This window comes from Aulonocara sp. 'chitande type north' Nkhata Bay, linkage group LG2 (genome assembly GCF_057382095.1).
Source record: "Aulonocara sp. 'chitande type north' Nkhata Bay isolate Kocher_YH1m ecotype deep benthic linkage group LG2, A_spYH_male_GT1.1, whole genome shotgun sequence".
Taxonomy (NCBI): Eukaryota; Metazoa; Chordata; class Actinopteri; order Cichliformes; family Cichlidae; genus Aulonocara; species Aulonocara sp. 'chitande type north' Nkhata Bay.
In genome coordinates this window covers 35,277,980-35,303,564 of record NC_141345.1, presented here as the reverse complement: position 1 = coordinate 35,303,564, position 25,585 = coordinate 35,277,980, and the positions used below count along the sequence as shown (strand labels likewise).

The following is a 25,585-nucleotide window of genomic DNA, read 5'->3' as shown; positions in this document are numbered from 1 at the left end:
TCTGTAAATATAATAACAGCCCAATCTAGTCTAAATCCAGGGATTACATGAGTGGTAAAACAATATATTGCACTTAGTACTATGAAAATATGTGTACTTACCTTTGCACTGAAATCTGTTTAATGGTGTGGTGAGCAGCAGTCTGTCAGCCATGTCAGGAGGTCCAGTACAGCGAGCAATGCCTTAAATACCAATTTTAAGTCAAAAGATATTCAGTATTTTTCTTATATGCAGCATTAGATGTTGGTGAACACACGTTTTTGGTTGAACAAATGCAAGCATATTGACTGTGATTTCTTACCAGGCTCTTTAAAGCCAGCCTTGACCCACTGAGAGAGCCAGCGCAGATCACAGTTACAGTACAATGGATTGGCACCAAGAGCCCTAAACAAAGTTAAAAGCATAAACCAATACACATTTACTCTGTGGATACACATATGTAGAAGTGCAGATGCAGTACAGACCAAAGCTGTACTTACAGGTGGGAAAGAGAGCTGAGGTGGTTGAAAGCTCCCTCCGGAATAGTTGAAAGGTCATTACCATGAAGAGTCCTGGAGGAGAGAAGCAGAGAGCAAAACAGGAGCATATAAATATTAATCATACCAGCGACCTTGTTACGCATTTAAAAAGGAAGATTTTGACCTACTGTTACTGTTATTCTGTAGTTAATTAATTTAATTAGGTACTCTGTGTTTCTTAATCATTCTTTTGTAGCAAGGGAGGAAAAGTGAAAGAGCTTTTGACCTCGGTCCACTGTTACGTCCTTATCCACTTGCACCACAACATGATTTTGTGAGTACTGCTTCAGTAAATGCTTTTTGTTTTTAGTTGGTCTCCCTTCATATGGTACAATTTCAAGAGGTCATACACAGTAGAGAGCCTTTATGAGGCGTGGTGATCTAACTCTGTAGATAACCTCAGGACCTTTGCTGGGGTCTCTTATATTTTCCTATTTTGGTGCCTTGAGACAAAAGGACGTTGACATTCTACAGACCCTCACTGTGTCCATTGACTGAAAGGTAGGGTAGGGTACAATGAACTCTGTGGGATGAAAAAAATCCAAACATATGCATTACATATGACTCTTGATTAAATATTTCTGCATAGAGTTCTAACTATATATGATAACTGGCTCACTGTACAATTTGTTAGGTACAACAACTACCTGTTAAATCAAATATTTAGCATCAAACATCAGCCAAAACCATGGCAACAACATTAGATTTAGAAGAAGATTTGTGGAGCCAGGGATCAAACCACTGACCTTTTGACTAGTAGATAAACTAGTACGGTGTAATAGTAGAGGTTAATTTCTTGGCACACTTTGCTCCTCTTACTAATTGAGCAAAACCCAAACAAGGTGTACCGAACATAGTGCCCACTGAGTGTGCATACACTATACACAGCTATTAGTTTTAACCTTGTGGTTTAATAATTAGATTTGTATCTTAAATGTGCAGCTAAGGTTTAACCATAGCTGGCAAGGGGCTATTGACCAATGTTAAAAAGGATTATATCCAAGGAAAACCTATTGCGTCACATCCATCATATCAGAGCTAAATGAAAGTGACTGCCCAGTTGCCTAATACTCACTTTGGAGCAAGCTAATACACCAGTCTAACCCTTATAGCTGCATGCTAAATTATTCAAATTTATTTGTGGTTCCTCAGTAGCAGACACACCATCATACCCTTCTATAATGGAAAATAAATAAAATATTTATGAAAGAATAACACAAAATAAACAGAAAGCCTTTTTTCGTTGTTGTGCAATAAAGCTTGTTCGGGTCTCTGAATGGAATATAAACTGTCTCATACGGTCATCTCGCAGACGGTGGTGTGCGAGCGATCATGTGTGTCACAGTAGAAAACTGCAGGTCGAGAAGCGTATTAGTGTTGATGTGTGCATTTTTGTTATGTACCACTGGGTTTGCATGTATGTGTTCGTGTCTGTAGATGTGTGTCTGAAACTTTTTGTCTCTGAGGGCTTAGAGACTTCAGAGTGTGCGTGTGTGTGTCCTTTGTGTGTCTATCCATTGGAGTGTGCTGCCTGCTGGATAGAAGTTCACATTCCATTAGAGTGAAGGGCTGTAGCAGGGGACGGCTATCAAACCAGCAGTATTGGAAAAACTGTGCATGTGTATGTATGTGTACTTGATTTTTGTGTGTGTGTGCGTGCGTGTGTGTGTGTGTTATCGCTGCTTAATGCCTTTAAATGTTTATGTGCATCTCTGTGTGCGTTTGTGTAGCAATGTATGGTGGTCTCACAGCCCCCGTCTATGACTAGCCCAAGGGGGGTTGTGGGTAATGAGGAAGTGACAGTGATGACTGCCTGGCAACCAGTTGCTATGCGGGGGCAGAGAGGGATCAGTCCCGACGGTAACATCAAGTAAAATGAAAGCAAGAAAGCAAAAAAAAAAGAAGAAGAAGAAGAAAAAAAAGCGGTCACTAACTTCTGGGAGGTGAAAGCATCATAAGAGATAACGCCAGTACAAAGAGAAATGGCTGAAAACAAATCTGAATTCTCTGACAGTGAAACTCTTTTTCTTGCTAAAGTTTTGCTCACAATAATCACCACTGAAAGCTAACTCATATGAAAATGAAAGTATATTTTGAGCCAAGAGTTGTACCAAGATTAAGAACCTCAACACTGCCATTGTTTAAATATTTTAGATTATGAAACAAAAAACATTTTACCACTCTAACCACAGCAAGACCACTTGGGCCGCGCAGAAATCCAAAGTTATTCAGCAAAGCAAAAGAGAAAAGCAGCCTTGGTTGAGGCCGTGTAGTTTTTCATCGACAAAAGCCACCTCTCTTGGCTTTTTTGTGGCTTTTTCTCCTGCAGAATTCAGATGTGGTTGTGAGACTTTGCTGGAAAGACTATTGGAAAGACTGCTGTTGTCTTGGCTTTCTGACATCACACTTTAATCACTATCATATTGTCAGAAGTTGTAATTTGAGTAAACTGACCCTTTAAATGGCGATAAAAAAATGACCTTTACGTAAACATTCTGAGATTTTTTTCATTTACAGCTTTAGCTTCAGACCTCACTATAGTGAACGGGTGTTTTCAAGGAGCCTTGACATAACTAAACAAAGCTTTCGAGGATAACCAGCTTCAACCTTCAGTGATTCTTATAGGCTTTATTCAGAGAATAGGGCTTAACATTATCTCTGATGAAAGCTTAAAATATTCACCAGTGTCATCCTTACTTAATAAACTTAAGGTATCACAGCAAAACTGACACTAATAAATGTTGATTTATGATACTCAAGCAACCCCACACTTAAGGATCAATACGATTTGCTGTTATACAAGTACGTTATGTAGATGTTTACACTTGTGTGCACCGCATACACAGATTGGATAGTATATTCATATTTTTGTGTGTGTGCAGCTCGTTCCATATGTGTGAGGCAAGCTGGTCAGACAGCAATAGTCACATGCACACTGTGTGTAGGCACGCATGTGGGTTTGTGAGACAGAGGGTGGACAGCCAAATGGATGACTGAGAGAAACAGAGGCTGAAGGTCGATTCATCAAACACAACATTGGGCGGAAGAGAGAGAAAAGGAGGAGAGGATAGATAGAGGAGAGCGAGAGGGAGAAGCGCATGGCGAGAGGCAAAGAATTCAGATAGAAAGGGAGTATTAAAGAAATGGGAGAGTGCGACTTTTATCTTATTTTAGTACCCTGAAACAACAGATGATTGGGTGGACTGTGACTCATTTTGCAAGTGGGTCTTAATATGGCACTCAGCCTGAAATCAGGGGAGTGATTAAACTTTGATTTAACTCTGTAATATAACAGGCAAGGGGGAGTGTTGAATATTGAATCCACTGCGGCACTTAAAGATGAAGCTCGCTACTCACAGCAGGCGAAGTGACTTGAGCCCATCGAAGGCATGGACAGGGATGCAGCGAATCTGGTTATAACTGAGGATTCTGTAAGACAAAGGACACAAACAAGGTCACACGATTTAACTCTACATCAGGAGGCTTTTTGGGGTTTTTTGTTTGTTTGTTTTTTCAAAATATGAAAAGATTATTCAAGAGATGACACAGTAGGTTTGGTTTTTATAAAAACTTGGTACAGAACCTTTTGCCCCTGAAGGCTAGACAGTGAAAATTAACACCAGGGGCACATTTCAAATACATTAGAAAAAAATAGTTAAAGATAAAAACACCTGCCAGAGGCAAAGGTCAAAGAAGAGTCTGGAAAGTCAAACTCCCACACCACAGTTAAATGTAATTTCTTTTAAAACTGCTAATGAATCCAAATTTAAGTTTGGCAACAAATGACAGATAATGAAGCGTCCCTTAAGGATGCTACTATTATTTGAACACAATATCATGGTGGCTAATAATGATCCTAATGTAATAAACAGACACTATCTGAGATGTATATTCACGAAAATAGCAGCCAAGGTAGTAGCCAAGATTATTCCTCAGCATAATGCTCAATGAAGCAATGCCTAATGATAATTACTGACTGTCAAGAAGCTTAATCCTCATCTTCTCTGTTTCACCAGTGGCCTGGACCCATTGAGAAAAGATCCCAACAGCCAAGAATAATGAATCCTGGAAAATCTGATGTGGAAAGTGAAACACGCCTCTCTGCCGCTACCTTCAAATCTTCCCTAGGTGTGATTGAGCTGTGCACAGGATTTGTATCTGGTGCTATCTAGGCGCAGAGAGTAGAAATCTGTAGTTGCAGGACATAGCTTGGAGGCGTGAATCAATGTGACTTTATGAAATATAAGTTGATATATAGCCATTGTGTTTATAGATTCTTTGCTTAAAAAGAAAGGCAAAACTAAAGTTAATTCCATAAATTAAAAGAATAATTTATGTAACTTTGTGAAAATTCCTGTAGAGGTAAAAAAAAAAAAAAAAATAGAAAAAAACAGAGGGAGATGGGATAAAAGCAGGAAGAAGAGCCAACATTTCAACAGGATAAATTTTAACATTTTAAAAAGGAAAATATTTTAAATATGAAAAATGCATTGGGGCAAAAAAGAACATATTATATGTGTATGTTAGAATAGAAATAAAGGAAAAAGAAGATACAAGAGGAGGCTGAGATGAGTGGATGGGGGTGTGGGGTGTGGGGTGGGGGGGGTGAAGAAGCGATAAACCTTAAACGAGAGACTGGAAAATGAAAACAAGGACGAAGAGAAATTAGGAGGAAGACAAAAGTATGGAAAGAAAAAAAAATTATATGTACATGTGCATGCACCTGTACACATGTACAGGTGCATGCATCAATAGGTACATATGTTGCCATGGTAACTTACAGTGTGGCTAGTTGAGTCATGTTGTTAAAGGTGTATGGGGCCAAAGCACTGATGCTGTTGTTGCTCAGGTCCCTGTGTCGACAGAAACTTACATGAGGGACCCATACAAACACATACTGCATGCATCCATATTGGTTTCGTAAACTGGAAAATGATGTGGCATATGTGCATTCTGTTCAAGGTTATGTGAGAGGTACATACACCAGCGACAGCTGTTTCAGGTTTGCCAGCTCCTTGGGCACAGATGTCAGCATATTACCCTCCAAGTAACTGCAAGAAAAAAAATGCATACTTAATATAGTATTTATTACATACACAAATACAGCCATGTGGAGGGGTGAATTGATGCCAAGGGAGCAAGTAAAAGTTTTGGATTAGTAACTTGTGTCTCATCAACAGTGTGGAATGATACAGAAAGCAGACAAGAAGAGAAGGGTATAAGTTTGTGCTGTTGGTAAGAAGAGTGAATGAATGAGATGCATAACAACCAGCATAACAGGAATGGAGCTTCTTGCATCCACTAGCTTTGACTGTGAAGAAAACAAAAGAACTCATTTAAAACTGACCACCTCCCATTTATCTCCCATTAGGTTATTTGGTGACTGGCTGTAGGTGTAAATGTGAGTATGAATGGTTGTCTGTCTTTGTCAAAGTCTCCGTGACCCTGAATTGAACAAGCAATTAAGGAAATGGATGAATGGACATCACACGTTCAAGGTTGTGTGGCTGTGCACTTCTGGGCCACTCCACAGACATTCCTTTCAGATCATTTGCACATGTATGTTTGCGATTTCCCTATGGACCACAAGCTTCTACAGACAGCACACATTAGCATCTGTGTCAAACTGACCCAATCTTCATGTAGACTGAGAGAAATAAATAGAGTTCTCAATGGGAGGATCTGCAACAACCAAGCCAGAAGTTGCCACATCAGGTCGAGAGCTTGACAGTTTTTTTTTGTGTGTGTGTTTATGATCTGTTTTTGTTTTGTTTTTTGTCTCCCAGGGCTAGTCTGTCAAGACGTGTACTGTAATGTCCTGGGGTGTTATTAGAGAGAGAACATTAGCCAACATGTGCCGGTACGTAGCAAATAAAAAAGGGAATTTTTGGCCACACTAAAAGATTCTTTATTTAATAGCATCCGTGTTCATTAGAACACCTTCACGTGTACTTCTCTTTCCTGGAGGAGGACACAAATGCAGGTGATCAGAAGGGGAATTCCACATAGTGAATTAAAAAGGCAGCAGCCACTCTAGAAGGGGTGCAGTGCTTACGTGGGGTAGTGCTTTGAACGGGGAGATGGTCAAATTTAAATGACTGTGATGCTGTTATAGTGTTGGGTTGCTGAGCTTTATGATTGCATCTTAATGATGTCTGTGTTTTTACTATGTTTAAAGGGAAGAAAAAGGGGGAACTGTTACATTATGTTATATGAGCAAAGTTCTGTGTTAGACATACAGAGAATTTTCACATTCGGGCGTTTCTTTCTTGCTTTCTAATATTGTGAGAAACAAAATAAAGGTATACACACAAGCATACACATATTTTATGATGCATTGGTCTCTGTTTGTCTCTCTCAGGTCATAAGTAGGTCATGTGGACAGTATGATGGAGTGTCTTCTTCAGCCTGATCAATACCTAATCACTGCTATTGACCCTGTGGAGCAGGCCTATTTCACAGCTAGAGGGGTTCCTCTGTGGTTGTGCGTGAGCATGTACGTGTGTGCAATAATTCACCATTACTTTGTTCCTACTTCTTTTTAAATTTCCTAATCATAATTAACATTAAGCCTTGTTTTATCTTTGATGATTAAGAATGTCTCTTTATTACAAGGATTCCTGATAGCTTGAAATTAATGAAAGATATAGAGCAATTCTCTTGAAGCACCAATTTAATCATAAAGCAAACAAACAATTATTCATATTTTTTACATTATTTCTACAAAAGATTATTTATTTTTTTAAATGGACATTTTATTGAGGTTAATGACTCTGATTTCACCTAATTATTATAGGAAACAGCATGAAAAATAGTCACTGCTCTGGTGAAATTTGATATGAGAGAAAAATGTGTATTGAAGCAATTGACACTGTAGCATTAAAACTAGTTATAAAGCAGTTTTTAAGATGGTATCATGATAATACCTCTCAACTATATAAGATCCTACTGTGTAGTGGTAGTTAGATTTAATAACTGGGTTGCTTCATAGATTTGTAACATCAGCATGTAATTATATACAAGCACAAGTACGTCTACTGTATACCTAAAATCCTAAAGACACAAAAAGAAAGAAAGCAGGAGCATGTGCGTAATTCACTAATTGCTATGCTAGTTTCTGAAGCAGGAGAGCAAACTGCAGCATCACTAATGCACTGCAGCAAAGTGGGACTATATGTGTTTATGGAACTTTTGCATGCTATTTGACGGCATACAATTTTTTCTGTGACTGTATATGCATGCTATAATTGATGTCTGTTTCTGAATGTTTGAGTATGCACATTCATGTAGTGAAGCTTGTGTATGCATGTGTGTGTGTGTTACAGTGCAAGCAAGCCTGTCTCACAGCTCAGTGGTGTCCTTGGGAATGCCCTTGGGCAGAGAGTGCAGCCCTCTGTTGCTGCATCGCACCACGCCGTCTGAGCACGTGCAGACGTCAGGACAACCAGACGCAGGAAGGCAACCATTATCCTCAGCACCTGGAGAGAGGGGAGTAGAGAGAGTAGGATATTAGCATGAGGAGGAGGAGGAGGAGGAGATAGATGGATAAATAGAGGTGCAGAGAAAAAACAACAAAGAGAGGAAAAGGGAGGAAAAAAACAGCTTTCGAAAAAAAGTTAGGACAAAACAGGGAGAGAGAAAGAGCTAAGAGAGAAAAAGGGACAGATAGAGATACAGCTTGAACAATAAGTAAGACACTTGCTCAAATCAACTCAGCGCTTTTTAGAAGTACTCAGACCAGATATTGCTAAAAGCTATATGGATGTATTTCAACATATGGCTCAGCACATGCAGCTGGGGCACAGAGATTTTAAAAATCCTCAGATGATTCAGGAAACCAACAAACCAAAAAAACCCAAAACTGAGCAGATGTTTTGGGGGTTGAAAGGATGACAGGCAGTTGCAGCAATAAAATGAAAGCTGAAACCTCTATAGTCAGTTTTAACTAACTTGCATGTGAATATTCTCCAATTAAAATTTTATATTTTTATTTCTGCAAAAAGTCACACATTAAATTTTTAATCCTTTTAATTACATTTTCTTTTAGCTTCAAGAATTTTGTTACTTCCCAAAATTTCTTGAGGCACTTTTTAGCCTTGCTGTCAAAGTATTTAGCACAAAACGTTGTAAGGTTTAAGTTCCGAACATTCCACACACAGGCACAATAACACACAGTAGGGACAAAAAAACATCTGAGTGATTGTAATAATTTTACCATTAAGCGATAAGGAAGGTCAGAAACTAGAGCAGAGTGTTGTTCTTGGCTTGAAATGCTCCCATTTCCTTGACTGGCATGTAAAGCTCACAGCTTTTATCTAGCAAAGCAGTATGTAAATAGTTGAACTGTGGTCCCAAATGTAAAACAAGCCGAGTTAAAACCATAATAAAGGATAATGAGGAGCGGACATAAAGCCAATCACAACACAACTTGCAATCTCAATATGTGTGTGTGCTTGAGTACTGGAGAGAGCAGTAGGAACAGTAAAAAGAAAGGCCTAGTTTACACGCATGTACAGTTTGCTGCTGATTGAATGAATTCAATGCTGATTTAAATGCTTGTGCATCTACATCCTGATTTTGCTGCACATTTAGTTTCCTAAATAGCTGCCTCCCCCTGTCCTATGGCCATTTTCCCATTCACTTTGTAGTGTTCTAATTGCGCTAATGTCTAAATGTCAAGTAAATGGGCGCTTACGTGCCAGTGAGTAGAGCAGTGCATGCATGTGTATCTGCGTGTCTAATCTGATGTGTGTACCTTGTGAGTCCACGGGGAGGTGTAGCCGTGGGCTGACTCACTCTACAGTTGGCTGATTGAACTAACATCTAAATGTGCGCTAAATATCTTCTCACAAATTCAATTAACTTTACCTTTCCCCCGGCTCCCTCTGGACACCTTAACAGCCATTTTACTCAACTATAAATAGACTGGACATGGGACCTTGGTTCACGGCGTGCTCGTGTGTAAGTATGCGTGCCCCTTTGTTTCTGGTCTTCTGTGAACCGCTTTGAGAATTACACTTTCAAGTGTAACGTTTTAGCATCACCAAGAGGTTATGCTTAATAGTACGGACACCTGGCAGGCAGGGAGGATGCCTTCAAACCTCTGTGAGCTGACTGGCCTTGAGCCAAAGAACAACTCACTTGAAGCTGGTAATGATCTAGATCCAAGATTTTGACTATCTCAACCTAAAATGCAATAAAGAGATGTCATTTAATCAAATTCTACATTTTAACAGTTAATTACCATTTTGCATGAACGAGTTCTAGTAGAGCTGCCACTTTAGAATGAATTGAGATACATTTTGACAATTGCAAGGATACGAGGACATGAATTCATGTTTGTGCAGCTCAGTGAATGTTGATGTAGCTTTGTGTGTGTGTGTGTGTGTGTGTGTGTGTGTGCGTCCGTGCGTGTGTGTGTGTGCAAGATGCAACAATGAATATCAAGATCTGATAACATCTTAGAGTTTCCTTACTTGAACCAATCCAGCTAACGACTTTCCAAACTCATTTTCAGTAAATGGCTGCAGCACAGCTACAGGAAATTAGAAAAGTGTAATGAATTTAAAAAAAAACTGAGGAGGGACAGAGAGGCACTACCAGATAGAAAGAGAGCAAAAGGGCGATCGAAAAAAGTTTAAAGTGTAAAAGCTACACAGAAAGCAAAGAAGGGAAAATAAAGACAAATGTAATAAACGCGAGAGCCAAACCACACTTTGTATATGGCGTCAAAGTTGGCGGCCAAGCCGACAGCCTAAGTTGCTATAGGCAGGCATCGTCGTGGTAACAACAACGTCACTGTAGCAACCACAAGCTGATGTCATCTGAGGCTGCTGTATGCCAGTGGTTACTGATCGTTCTGTCCTCACAATACCCTACTGAAGTGAGACCGAAGGCATGAAATGACAGAGTATCTGGTAATTTTGTTAAATCTGGATCACTGATGTTATAACCAAATCTATTCCCATCCAAACCAGAAGGTTTGTGCATATCTGAGGATTTTGTGATGTGAATATAGATGCAAAGAACAATGCGTTTTGGTAGCAGTAGGCTTAGTCTGTGCTGTGATTAGGACTCGAGGGGGAGTGAGGTCAGACATCAGTTGATACGCTGTGGACAATCCTTGAATGTAGTGCTAATTAAGTGCCACGTATATGTGATCATCTGTGTTCTCACTTTTTGTTTTTAGTGGATTAAATTTAAAGTTAAGATTTGAACAGCGCTACAAATTGGACGACTCATTACACAACACACAAGTGTTTTATTGTTATTTTCCTTGCCCAAATACATATTTGACATTATTACTGAATAAACAATTTTCCTATGTAGGGTTTTGAAAGTCAGGAAGCCCCTCAGTTATTATTAGTACGATTCAAGGACACATTCAGTTCACCTTTCAGTTGCTTCACTCATCCTTTTATCTGCACAGGACACACAGCCGCTGACTGACACATGTCATTTATTTCAGGTTTAAGGCTGTGACCTTTTTGTTTTCCACACAGTTTGGTGTATCAGTTGTAACATCCTGTGTGGCCGACCAAACCAAACACCAAGAACTGTGGTTTTAATTCTACTTAACTAAAACAAAAACAAATACTTGGCTTATTGGCAAAGAATGGAAAATAGAAAGTCTCACCATCACATGTAAAGTCTGGGGTAGCCACATCCTGGATAGGAATCTCCTTCAGGAAGGCTGGCTTCTGACAGCGGGGATTTCCACTCACCACCCTGGTCTTCTTTAGCCATTGACCCAGCCAGGCCAAGTGACAATCACACACATATGGGTTGGACAGAAGATTACTAAGGAAATAATAAAGGACAGATGAGAGCAAGAGAGAGGAGGAAGGAAATAAATGAATCAGGGTAAGTTTAAATCCTACCGCACAAAGTTACATAACATCCATTCTTACAATATAAGGTATTTATCATCACAAACATTTTCCTTGACTTTGCATCCAGACAACTCGCACACCCCAAATTAGACCGTAACATACAAGCAGCACAACAAAACGACAGCGAGAAGAGCAACGAGGACAAAACAGACTTTGTTCTGAATTTATTTTGGAAGCCGTTCAGAGGGATAATAATGGCAGTGCTTTATATGGTATTTTGGTGAGTGATACATTTGAATAAATTTAGATAGAAGACAAAGCAAGCCACGGGCTAAAGGGGAAGGGGAAAGGAATGAGGAAAGGTTATCGGCTGTTTTTATTCATTTTGCAAAGAACAGGGGAGATGGAGAGAGAAAAGGAAAAAGTAGCAGATTGAGAAACAGGGAAAAAGAGAAAGAAAAGAGAAAAGGTTATCTGCTCATTTTATTCATTTTTGATCACCACCTCTCTCTGCATTTTGTTGCTTTTGTAACACAGTTCATGTAATATTTATGCTGAGCCATATTTAAACTGAAAAGGGTGGAAAGGACGCGTTAGCAACACATACGAGACAGGCAGCATCCCTAAACCAAAGCTGCTCTGGGCATCTAAAATCTTGTGGCACATTCAAGTTGTAGGTTTGTTGTGGCTTTTTACAATTATTAGTATAGTTAAACGTTCATTCTTAAATGTGTGACCAATGTGTTGAATGCAAACATTAAAGGTAAGAACAAATCCTGGCACTCATCTAATATTTGTGGGCAACTTTGTAACAGATGAAGCTTGACAATGTTGCTGTCTGATTTTGTTTTGGCCCCTGGCATCTTCTTCTCAGCTCGCTGCCAGTGATTTAGATTCAACAACGTTCAGCAATGTCTTTCAGAAATATCAACAGTGAGCTACACAGAAAAAGAGATTTAAGGATGCTGTTACAGAAGGTGGTGTACCTGAGAAAATTTAAGGAAACAGTTCTGTGAAGTATAACCATTGGTATAGTGGAAAGTCCCCATGTTGTGTCTAAAGATGTGCAAGTGTCACATTGCTGTTCACGTTGTCCTCTGCTAAACTAATAAACCTAAATGCTGCTATATGTGCTATAATATTAATGGGGTGCTGCCACAGATAGGGACAAGTTATTTACTCATTTCCTTGTAATGAATTGACCTCACTGCATGGCAACTAAACCTAAGCTAAATCCCTTCCTTCCCTTTCAGCGTGTTAATCTTTTAATTACATGGACAAACTCTATAGGGAAACGAAGCACTAAGAATGGAGACAGATATTCGAAAGAGCAGGAGTGAGAGAGAAATCGAGGAAAGATAGGAGGGAATGAACAGAGGGTCTAGAAATAAAAACTATCCATCTTTCTTTCATGCCAGACAGCAAGCAGATGTTTGAATACAAATCAAGTGTTACTACAAAGCCAGTGAAAAACACGCTGAAACAAAGAATGAATGTGTCAAAGGATGAATGAAATTTGATATCTTATAATTATTAACACCGAGAGACTCTGACTTTATGCAACAATAAATATATCTGTCCTCATCCTCTGTGTCCACATTTTCCCTTTCATGTCTTCCATCGTTGTTCCCAAAAGAGTCAGGCAGGAACTTGAATCAGAGATGACAGGTACACAACAGGACAGAGAGCAAGAACAAAAGGTGGAACAAGGGAAGGAAGCACAGAGAGAAATAAAGACAGCAGAGAGGATGTGAGAAGACTTTTTTTTTTTTTGCAAAGTCTGTCTACCTTGTGAGGAATAAAAGAATCAACCTTTCATGTTTTATTAAGCTGATAAAATCTATTATTTACAACATGGGTGGTCAAGTGATTGAAGAAAAAACACTCATTCACTTCTCAGGCTTCCCAGTCTCTTTGTCCTAAGAAAAATGGTAGGTGGACAGTTAGTGCTTATCATAGTTTTATTGGATTAGAGTTATTATTTGCAGTTCTGTGTAAAGACTTAACACCAATCAGCATCACACAAATTAAAGCATGCTTGAAAAAAACATGCACAAAGCAGATAAACGAATAAACGAATACACCGATTCTCGAATTCACGTCTTGTCGTAGCAGTTGTGAATCTTTGGGAAGATAACAGCAAGCTTGCAATTGGTCTTGTGTGCCAATGTGGGTGTGGGTGTGCAGATGCTGAAAAATATTTAGCTTTGATAACAAGTGCCCCGGGATTCAGGCCAATCTAGTCGATAATGATGGAGAGCATCTGTGAGGAGAATAGTGTCCAGAGAACAACATGTGTGCAAACGTTGGGGCGGGAATGTGTGTGTATTGCTTGGAAGACAACTCCCACAGCAAGGCTATGAAAAATTAGGGGATAGAGGAAGATAGTGAGAGACAAACAAGCAGTGAGATTGGAAGACAGACACAAACAGATAGTGACACAAAGTGAGAGATGGGATAAATGATGGGATGGAAATGAAAAAGCAAAACAGGAAAATGAGCGACAAAAAGGAGAAGAAATTGTGACGGATGTGGCTTACATGGTGGACAGGGAGTGCAGGGTGGAGAATGATCCCGGGGCGATGCTGGAGATCCTGTTGTCATACAGTGACAGCAGACGGACGGAGCTCAGACCTGTAAAGGTACTGTTGTCAATACAGCTGATCTGGTTGCTCCGTAGCATGCTGGAAACACAAATACAATAGATTAATAAATGAAAGCAAACACAATACTTACTATTGGCTCTTTTTCACTGTCTATGTCACAAACTACATTAAAGTCAAGGCTTAGAATAATCCAGCGTTTCACATTTCTAACCTACTTAATATGAAGTTTTGAGTTTTAAAAAAATGTACTAATAAAATAAGGAAGGCTAGATAAAAAGAGACAGCCCAGCGAGATAAACGAATACAACCTATAATGACATGGACAAAAGATAAAAGAGAAAGGAGTGGATTTAAACCAGTCCCTATAGGACAGCCGTGGCAGACTCTGTAATATGACATTAGCCTTTGACATACAGTCATGTGGGATCATGCTAAGTGAGTTAGTTAGCATTAGCAATCTCTGGGACAAGCTAACCTAGTTAGCAAGGCTATTACTGGAGCAGGGAGCCCTCTTTACATAATACAGAGACAGCCATGATACCATTAGAGAGTCATTAGGCAGCATATATATACATGATAAGATTAGCTAGTCATTACTGAGTATACACAGACAACATTAGTTCGTGATTTTATACACTACCCTGTAACCCCTAATTGGACACTAGGCTCTTTAAAGTGGGTGTCCAAATTGGAGGAACAACAATATGCTGTCATTAGCCTTAATTTCAATGTAAGTGAGTAAACAATGCTTTCTTTTTTAGACCGGGGAAGAAAAACACACTACTATGTCAGGTGCTAATACAAACTGTACTCTGTTAAGTCTTTGACAACAAGCTAGTACTGATGTTATACAAAGAAAAAAAAGGAAATAAATAAATAAAGACATATACTGACTGATCTTATAAAAGAAGAATAGCCTTTTTTTAGACATGCTCTCAGAGACCAAATCTTTTTAAATATCATTAGAGATAAAGATGAAGCAGTGGAGTATAATGGACTTTAAAAGCCAATAAATGTAGTTATATAAATAAAGTAAAAAAAAAACCCAAAACGTTCATATTGTCTTCTGAGGGTAATATGAATAACAGGGCTGCGTTGATTAGAGTGAATAATTGATTCAAAAGATTTGACAAATTTAAAATAAACAGGACTGACCTTAAAAAATGTCATTTGAGTGGGATCTTGAACTCAAAATAACACTTTTGAACCACATTTTCAACAATTAGGTTTACATATTTTTTTCAGAACAGGTGCCATTTACACAAAAACTGTGTTCAAGCATGCTGTGCATAGATTATTTTCACATGGGTTGGGCTGCAACTGTAGAATGGGCCCTTGTGTTCAGTGGTGTTCAATTATTTGCCTACATCCTAGCATAAAATCAATTAATTTCACTTCCATTATCCTAAACCTATTCTAACTTTCAAATGAAATTTCCTTAAGTCTTATTACACAACAAGTACACACATATACACTGCTGTGAACTATACTTACAGGGTTTTCAGGCCACTGAGGCCTCTGAACATGCGTCCCTGCAATCCGGTCAGCTTGTTCCCCGTTAGCAGCAGCTCCAAAACTCCACCTGCTCCATCAAATGCCCCTTCACGGATGTCTTTCAGTTTGTTGTTGCTCAGGTTGCTGCAGGAGAGATCACACAACATTCATAGCATTTTTACTTTTGTATTTAGATATTTTACCTGTACATGTTTGCTTGAGCCATCATGCATGTTTTTCTAACACAACCGACAGCAGCAACAAGATAATGGAAATGCAGGCGCGCAGCATTTTGAAGACACAGACATGCATGCAAAGCATTCCCAGTTTAATTGCAGTAATTAATCATGTCCCTTCAACTAATAAATGTTAACCTTCTTTTCTTTCATCTTAATATCCGTCTCTTAGACATTAGATATTCAGATAACAGAGCCTGCCATCACTATATCTGATAAAAAACACCAAGCGTGTTCAAATAAAACTAAAAGAACAAAGTGGTACAAACCAGTTAAAAATGGCTTCTTTCTCTCTTTCATGGACACAATAAAAGAAATGAAAAGGATGAGTGCTTGGCCTCAAAGACAATAATTGGGGATGATAGCTATCACACATACTGTAGTCTTCATTCATAGGTCAATTGTGTTTCCTATTATCGGGTTTACTGAAGATGAGAGAAGGTGGAGGATGAGACTGGAAAGACAGGTTTAAAAAAACGTGTAAAATAAAAACAAAAAAATGTGATAGCAAATGTAAGGATAACAGAAAATGTGAGGTAAGGTGAGGAGAAGCGAGGAAAGGAGGATAGGAGGAAGGAATTGAGAGAAGGAAAATGGAAATGAGAGCTCGCCAATCTATATTGTCAGTGACACTGCTAGATGGTTAGCAATTTCCTCTCCAATAAATCAACTTCTGGTCTCTGCTCTGTCTTTCTCTATCTCTCCCTAACACACACACACACACACACACACACACACACACACACACACACACACACACGAGCACAAACCTAGAGTAGTTTGTAGATAAGAACTGACTGTAAATCTGAACGAAGGCCCATCTTCTATTTCCATTTCATATTTGCTTCCTGCATACTTCCAATCCACCCTTCCCTTTTCTCCATCTCTGTGTTCCTCCCATCCTCTTGCCTGTGCTCAGTCGATCTTCTTCCGGTATCTCTACTATTTTACTTTCCTCTTTTCCTTTTTTCTTTTTTCTTCTTTCATTTTTCTCTTCAGTTTTACTTTTGGCTTCCAGTTTCATTCTCTTTCTTTATAACACCTGCTTATTTCTGTCATGAATATGGAATCAATCTCATCACTTATTATCAAAATAAAGAGTAAAAAAAGAAAGCCAAAGCCTATTGTATTCTCTTCAGATAAATAATACCTCCATTTTCTATGCCAGGTCCACTTTACATAATTTTTAGAGGAGTAAGACATTACTGGACTTATACATAATACAATATTAAATATATTAAATTAAATATTAAAACCTTTGAATCATATAATGGAAGTGCCTCTTTAAAAAAAAAAAATTAAAATTAATAATAATAATAATTATATATATATATATATATATATATATATATATATATATATATATATATATATATATATATATATATATATACATACACTTACATTTTTCTCAAATTTGGCAGCTTCTTAAAAATCCCTGTAGCCTCCAGGACAGCAATCTCATTGTCGTTTAACCGCCTACAGAGAGGAAGATGGAGAAAGGGAGTTAGATTTTTATTCTTTCATGAAACAAACTGCTTTAGTGCACACAAGTGAATTTCTACATACACAGAGAAAAAACAGGCAGAAAATAAGGGTGGGATGGCCACATGTAAGTTGAGAGGACTTCAGAGACTTTGCAAATATGATGCAACACAAAACAACACAGGGATGAAAAAAGAAAATCAGAAGAGAAGAGAAGAGAAGAGCAATGAATCTTTTATATGTAGTCATCAATAGCCACACTGCCCTAAGCCAAGAGAAAACAGTTTGAGAGATAGGAAGCTAGACATCTGGTTTATTGAGGTAATTTGTACTAAAAGGGCGCTGCTAAAAGGATGCACTTTGTGTACGTGTATGTGTGAAAGCAGCAGAGCAAGAAAAATCCACGAAAGAAAGTGAAAGTTCAGCTCAAGGGGACAATTTGTAACGAGATATGAGGGGGTTCAAAGATGGATTGGCCTGGATAAACACAGACTGAAATAATACACTGAAAAGCCTGAAGTAGGTTCTGATGGTAGGAGAATGATGCCTCTTTTATTGCTGCGTTTATTTGCATATTTTGACAGTATCAAAAACACATCTGATCTCTTCATCATCTGATCTGGCCCCAATGTGGCCTGACAATGTACAGCACATTTAATAAAGTGCCTATAATTCTCATAAGACTGATGTCATTCTTATTAAATGCTCCCAAGGCCGATGTCAATGATTTTTATGGCTAGCAGAAAGCGTCCCAAAGACAGACAGACGAGACAAAGAGAGCAAAAAGTATATAAGCCCTCAGCTGAACCACAGCCTCCCCTGATTTCCCCTGATAAGGCAGGTTACAGGCCATGAACTGACAGCTTGTGTGTTTGTTTCTGTGTGCTCACGATTGTGGCCTTCAGAAAATACTGGGTGGTTGTGTTCTTAAGGAAAAGGAAGGCTAGAGAGAGAAAAGGTGTAGAAAATACTAGAAACTCTGATGTGCCCTCTAACCAACCATAAAGGACAAAGTATACATTTCTGACATGACGTACCCTGGGGACGGATAGGGAGAAAAGGAGGGAGGATTGGCGAGGTGAGAAAAAGAACCAAAGAGAGAAAGAGAGACGGATAAATTGGGGGCTAATGGTCTGTGTAGTGCTGGCATTATTAGTTATCTAAAGTGGCAGCTGTGGCTGAATTCACCATCATACAACTAACCTCCATAAGTAATACTGTGACAACCATCCTGTGTGTGCCTTAATGCTGTAGTATCCCCATCCCCTGAAGCTTTTCTACATTACTATCTCACTGATAACCATAGCAGAAGCTCTCCATCCTTCTCCTGCATTTTAAAGCTGCAGGTGATTTAGCATTATTAGGTAAAACTTTTTTTTCTGTCTGGATTCCAATTTCCTCTTTCCTTAACTTACTGAATGTGTGATTAAGATTAGTCAAGGTGCTGAAAGTAAAATGAGCTGTTTTTAGCACAACACTTTTTTCTCGTGTTCTGAATCAAAAGTCAAAGATTGGCATGTATTTTATCGCTTAAAACCGGTGGGGTTTTTTTCAAATCACATCATTATGTTTTATGTTAATTTTGCTATTTTTTCCCTGACAATCTCTATTAAATTACTTAACCTTTCTCTCTGAAGAGATAGTGCAAGCATACAACCTTCATATCATCACTTTTTTTCCTTTTTTTAAAAAAATCGGGAGTAGGTTGAAGCAAATGTTTCCTTTTTTTCCTGGTTAGTGAAAAATATAATGATATGCTGATCCAAGTTCTTTTTTTCCATTAAGCTAGCAGTACTTTTCCTACTGTAATAGCCTACTGGGACATGGTGGTAGGGCTGGGCCATATCATACCGTTCATGGTAATCCCAGTATAATGTTCGGCAACAATAAGAAAATGAAATATCGCAATAGAATATGGGTAAAACGCGCATGCGCAGTGCTTGAAATTGCCAGATGATGATGTGTTTCCCTCTTTGTGCACTGAAGCTGGCACGTTCCCTGAGTTTTTCCAGCAAGATGGTGCACCACCACATTATGGGTGCCAGGTCCAAGCATTCCTAGATGAACAGTTTCCTGGAAAGTGGATTGGTCATCGTGGGCCAGTTGAAAGGCCCCCAAGGTCTCCCGATCTGACCCCCTTAGACTTTTATCTTTGGGGTCATCTGAAGGCAATTGTCTATGGTGTGAAGATGTGAGATGTGCAGCACCTGAAACTACGGATACTGGATGCCTGTGCTGGCATTTCTCCTGCGGTGTTGCTATCAGTGTGTGAAGAGTGGGAGAAGAGGGTTGCATTGACAATCCAACACAATGGGCAGCACATTGAACACATTTTATAAGTGGTCAGAAACGTGTAAATAACTCATGAAAGAATAAAGTTACGTTGAAACCAAGCACACCATTGTTGTTCTTGTGACATTACCAATAAGTTTGATGTGTCACATGGCCCTCTTCCTATTGAAAAAACAAAAGTTATATCCAAGATGGCCGACTTCTAAATGGCCACCATGGTCACCACCCATCTTGAGGAGTTTGCCCCCTCACATATACTAATGTGCCACAAACAGGACTTTAATATCACCAACCATTCCCAGGTTATTATGGTGTATCCATATAAATGGCCCACCCTGTATTACCGTATTGTGTGTGTATAACCTCTTTTTAAGTTTTGTGGATATTATACATGGTTATGCTGAGGATATGTCGGCCAATTTCCACTGGAAATGCCTTTTGGTTAAACTGTCAGCGAGGAATTTGCATTTGCACTGTTAATTTTTTATATATCTTTAATGCACATAAAAAACAGCTGCTTGTTTAAGTGAAAATACATTGATGATTTTTTTGGGTTTTTTTGCACTAATAAAGTTGTGGAGTTGTGAAGTATTTTGTCTAGTGTCAATTATATCGTCAGTTATATCGTTATCGCAAATTTTCAAATGTATAACGTGATAAATATTTTTGGTGATATCACCCTGCTCTACATGGTGGCATATTGAAAAACCATGCATGAATCAAGGTAGATTTGGACCACGTTCCAAAAGCAGATCGTGATGTCTTGAAATGTGTTATTTAATTCAAAAAGTGAAAAAAAAAAAACCTTTACTAATAAGAACCTGTCATTAGGAATTGCTTTAAAAAAAAAACACCTTTCTGGTAATTATTACAGATTAACAGTCTAACTGTTGTAAATGTTTTTGTCTGTGTTTTAAAACCCACATGAAATCATACAGATATTACAGTATTCCTGTAGCGTTATCTGTTACTCATTTTTAAGCCAGAAAGTGAATGATCAATGGGACTATTCAGTATTCTAGTGTGAGACCCTTCACCAGACATGATGATGGCTCCTTTGGGACTTGGAGGGAGATGGAAAAGACTGCTGAGGAGCATTTTGGTCTGAGAGCTAAAAATCAAGTGACATTCATGATAGAGAGAAGCAGAGAGAGACAAAAAGGACATGCATATGTGAGTTTTTGTCTTTCCATCTACACAGGCCTTAAAAACATTACTACTATTTCATGGCACACGATTGCCATATGTATAAGTGGGTGTTTTAGTCCGTGCATATGCTTCTAAAAACATGAAAAGCTTCTTTGAGATTTTGTGGTACGCGTTTTGTTTTACTGTTTCAGCTTTTTGAAGAGCTTGCACATATATGTATATCTATATAAAACAGTAAGGCCAGCTGACTTACAGGTCTGCGGTGTGTTCAGGGATGTGTGGCGGTATTCGGGTCAACTTGAGATTGGAGCAGTCAACCACTGTGCCTTCACAGCGACACTTCTCTGGACATACCAGGTCCTGGAAACATTCCCCACTCAGACGGCTGCGATAGTCCTCCTGACCTGCGGATCAGAATTTAGGGTAGAAAAGAAGAAAAAAAATGTAACTAGGAATAACAATGAAGAGGAAGACAGAAGAAAAAACAGCTAGGAAGAGAAGGGATGGAAAAAAGGAGGTAAATTATGGCAATAGCGAATAGGCACAAAGGGAGGAAAAAAGAGGAAAAAAGTTCAAATAAGACACCATGGACACAAGACTTCAAACTTATGTAAACATAATCCCATTTATATAATCATTTACATAATTTTATATTTAGAAAAACAAAAAGAAAATCAATATTTTTTGTTATTCTTCTCCCAGGCTATCTGGTTGAACTGTTTCCTGAGAAGTTTCATTGTTGGTAAAATTCTAGGACGGTCACAATTCAGTCAGAATGAGCAACACCAAAACAAAACTAGTATCTACTTAAAACAGCAGGCTGCAGTTGCTGCTACAGCTCTGTACTGCAAGCAGGCACGGGGCTGATTCAGGGAGCAGTAATTCTGCATGGCCGCTGCTGTAAATCAAGTTAACGAACAGATATCCAGGTGGGTTTATGGAATCACCTTGTAGATAAATGTGGTTTAACCCCGGATGTTTTTGTTTAACAAGGTGAGCCAGAGACCACTTCTGTTATTTAGATATAATATGAGCAGATATTATTTATGACTGCGAGTGCCTGTAGAATAGACCCGGTTTGCATCATGCAGCACGTGCGTTCATGCATCACATACTGTACTCTCATTATAGTTCACGCCGTTATCATTATCTTTTTTTCTTCCTCCTGTTCTCTCTTTGTTTATCCATCTGCTCTCTGTCAATGTAATCTTTCCTTCATTTTACTACTCTTCATTCTTGCATTGGCACAAAGTATTCGCTGCCTCCAGTCTGTTTTCATGACTCATTTGCTCATTGTTAAACAACTAAGACCACCTATTGAAGGTTTTCTTTTCTTTTTTCTGCAAATGATCAGTGCCCTTCAAGTGATGTCTATCTTTTGAGAGACATGGCTAGCTTCTTTCAATGGAAAAAATATTTTGCAATATTGTCTCTGGGCTGTCTCTAACCTTGTTGGTTAAGTTGGGTAAGCTGACAGAGAGCAAAGAGCAAGGGAAAGTTCGGATGAAAGGGAAAGAGAATAATAAAGGGGAATTAAGCAAAGACCGGAAGGTGGGTTTTTATCATCTTAATAATAGTAATGGCTGAATTTTTCTTAGCAGACACACGGGTGAGAGGTGTGTAGGGCTAGAGAGGTGATGGAATATTTGTGCAATCATGTGGCTTTGGAATAATTGGAATAATTGGGAAAACTTCACATGGACGTCCTCCTCAAGTTAGAGACAGAACATGTAAAGTCTGAGATACTTTTGTTGTAGAGCGCACACACAAATACATATCAGATAAAGTACATATCTGGCTGATGGCAGTCGAGAAAGTTTAATGGTAAAAATTCAAGTATTATATATGTTTTTTTATCTTGCATTAAATTTTTAATAAGGTTGTAAATACTTGCTGCTATCCAACTTAAGAGAGAGCTGGATAAGCTGGAAAAAGGGACTAGTTCTTTTCTACTCAACTTGAGTTGTGTACTGGAAAGAGAAACCAGTGTTGTTTCTACATACTGAGAGACAAAAAAAATCTTGTCTGCAGCATCAGTTTTGTTTCCACATTCCAACCCAAAATCATAGAAACACATCAAAGCTGGCAGAACAAACAAAAACCAGAGGAAAATGGGGCTATCTAAGGAGCACATGAATGCACAATAAGCCATGCTAACCACTGAAACACTGACATGCGATCGGAGAATCTAAATGTGAAGAAAACAAGCATTCATTGTAATGTGCTTTGAAGCATTACAAGGAGATGTTTCCAGAGCACAATGACAAAAGTAGGAGCATCTGTTTAAATGCAATTTTAGAGTTCAAATTTATGCTTGCAGTTTTGCAATCAAGGTGAACTGCGAAATGTGGATGTTTCTCAATTCACTTAAATGTACCCTGTGGAGTTTTTGAGCCGGAGTGTCACCATAAAGATTTTATTTAAAAATGTGTCTACTTCTGGTTTGTGTTGTGCAAGTGCACAGTATCACGAGTACACATGGGTGCACACTGGCAATTTAGTTCAGACCTACTGACCAATTAAGTTTTGGAGCAGGCAAAACAATAAAAGACAAAAAGAAGAAAAAGACCGAGAATAAATTGAAAGCTACATACAAACAGATAATACTTGGAAATAAACACCCACTTGAATTGTGTTGGTTTACAAGAAAACTCCACAGGGCATCACAATGAGATAAGCAAGAGAAAACTAGTAGGTGTTGATAGTCAGCCCTGATTGTATTTTAATGTCAAATGTCAGTTTATGACTCATTTATTTCAACCACAGTCATACTCACATATTACAAGCCCTACAGATAAATGCAAACAAGGTTAAATGTTTGACCCAGTTTTTGCTCCAAGGTGTGTGATTGGCTGGGAGAGGCAGGTAGGTGTGTGCTAGGCGGTCCCTGGCGCTTGACGGAACCATGTGATGTTACAGTAGGCGGGGCCACATGGTTAGATCAAGCACAAGAGACAGCTGCACAAGAACCAATCAAAATGCAGGTCCACACAGGAGGAAGTTGGGGCAACAGAGAGCTGCACCAATCAGTCAGGGGGCAGGGTCCATACTGGACAGGAGAGGCAACAGACAGCCGCAGATCCACACAGGGAGGGTGGCAGGATCAGAGCACTGCCCACCAATAGCAAGAATATCCACAAAGGTCCAGAGAGGAAGAGGAGATGCAGGGAGAGGCATGGGACTGCAGAGAGGAAGGGCCAAAGCAAAGACGACAGCCATAACCAAGTTTAGGGGAATTTGTAATCTGGTTATCTTGATTATTATCTACCTCAATGGGCAGAGCACAAACATTAAGAGATTGAATACCACTGAGATATTAAGCTAAAAATATAGGATGTGTGCCCACGCCACCACAAGCACTTTGGATAAAACCTCTTGCCATTTAATGGTATTGGTTATGCTGTTAATGGTGTGTCCATTTGATCCTGGGAACACACCATTTCACAGAGCAGAAGGGGTGACTATGTTATGTCAAAAAATACTTTTTATGGCACATTGACAGATGCTGTGATGGTTGCAGTAAAAACAATCATTCTGGTGCTTAAAAAGTTGCTTTTGATCAACTTTTTCAGCTCTTCTGCAAATTTGAGGTTTTAGATATAAAACAAAGCATTAATAATAGGGTGTCGCCCTTGATAACAAGACGCTGGTCTGCTAGAAAAAGCAAAGGAGATTCTCACTACAGTGTGTATGCTTTACTTATACTGTCTAAATTGGTGATTTGCCTAAAACCAGTTTGACACAACAGAGCTTCAAGGATTATAATTTTCCAGTACTAGTATTTATGACAGGAACAAACAGTGTGGAAAAAGCCACTACAGATAAGCAGTTTTGATGTTTAGTGTAGCCACACACAGCTAGATAGACACACACACATAATTTCGTTCACACAAGTGAGCAATCACAGTCTGTGGATAGTCCCTGCTGAGTTAGTTATTGTGCTGCGTCATACTGAATTGGTCTGTGTTGTAATTAGTGAAACCCATGGCTCCTATCAAAGGAAATAAGAGCAAGACAACACTACCACAGAGACAAGAACTGTGGGTGTGTGTCTGTTTAGTAGTTGTTTTCAGTTTTTATTTATGCACTTTTAATACTTCATATATTTGTAATGCTTCAATTGTGAAATGTGACATTTCAAGTATAACCTGATTGATTTACATCTGTTTTTCAGGCATGCTTACCTGCATTTTTTCTTTAGCTGTGTGCTCTGCTTGGATAGATTCTCTTTACATATATACAACTAAAATCTGGGGGAATCCATAGCTAGGTTTGCAAAACAATTTTGTGTATACATTTTGGATACATGATTGGCTTGTATATCAGTGTAAAGTCATCTCCTACCTGTGCACCTGAACTTCTTTCCCTTCACCTGGCTTATTCGTTTGTTAGCCAGCCTTCTGGGGTGGCTGCAGCGTGCTCCGCTTGTCTCAATTGGGTTGTCAAACAGGTAGTCTGCCAGCCACTTCAGGTGACAGTCACACATAAAGGGATTCTGGGCCAGATGACTGAAAAAGAAAAAGGACCAAGGACAGAGTGGAAGCTTGATTTGTAGAAAAAAGAATCTCAAGCTTACTACAGTTGCCTGAGATTTCGGGTTTGGATAAATATACTGAATACTGTCTTCTACAGAAAAATTACAATTCAACTCATCATTTGTTGCATTTCTTTTCCCATCCAAAGGCACATGTTTTCCAAGAGAGCTACTCTTGCATTAAGTGAGTTATTTTACGTTTCAAGCAGCTGAGAGCGTTATGAGAAGAATTTTATAGCTATCATTAACACTAATAACCTTCATTAATTAACCAACAGAAGACCATAGATACTTAATGAAGGCCCAGTTTTCTAAATAGATTTTTTTTCAATTATCATCTCTATACATCTTTTCGTTCAGTCACAGTAGGGGAAACAGTGGTTGGAGATCATAGAACGACCAAAGTTATCAGCAATCGTGTGCTGATAACAGGAAACAA

At 38.8% G+C, this 25,585-nt stretch overlaps 1 protein-coding gene across 1 annotated transcript in view; it reads right to left on the bottom strand.

Moving 5' to 3' along the window:
* slit3 (slit homolog 3 (Drosophila)) overlaps nt 1-25,585 on the bottom strand; it is a 240,093-nt gene that overhangs the window by 29,460 nt on the left and 185,048 nt on the right. The window contains exons 14-26 of the mRNA XM_086260441.1: nt 24,957-25,120; nt 20,866-21,016; nt 17,091-17,165; nt 15,451-15,594; nt 13,891-14,034; nt 11,155-11,318; nt 7,864-7,996; nt 5,501-5,569; nt 5,300-5,371; nt 3,876-3,947; nt 480-551; nt 302-384; nt 102-182 (exon numbers count right to left, since the gene is read on the bottom strand). Coding sequence (XP_086116567.1) covers nt 102-182; nt 302-384; nt 480-551; nt 3,876-3,947; nt 5,300-5,371; nt 5,501-5,569; nt 7,864-7,996; nt 11,155-11,318; nt 13,891-14,034; nt 15,451-15,594; nt 17,091-17,165; nt 20,866-21,016; nt 24,957-25,120 — 1,424 coding nt within the window. The remainder of the gene's footprint in view (nt 1-101; nt 183-301; nt 385-479; nt 552-3,875; nt 3,948-5,299; nt 5,372-5,500; nt 5,570-7,863; nt 7,997-11,154; nt 11,319-13,890; nt 14,035-15,450; nt 15,595-17,090; nt 17,166-20,865; nt 21,017-24,956; nt 25,121-25,585) is intronic.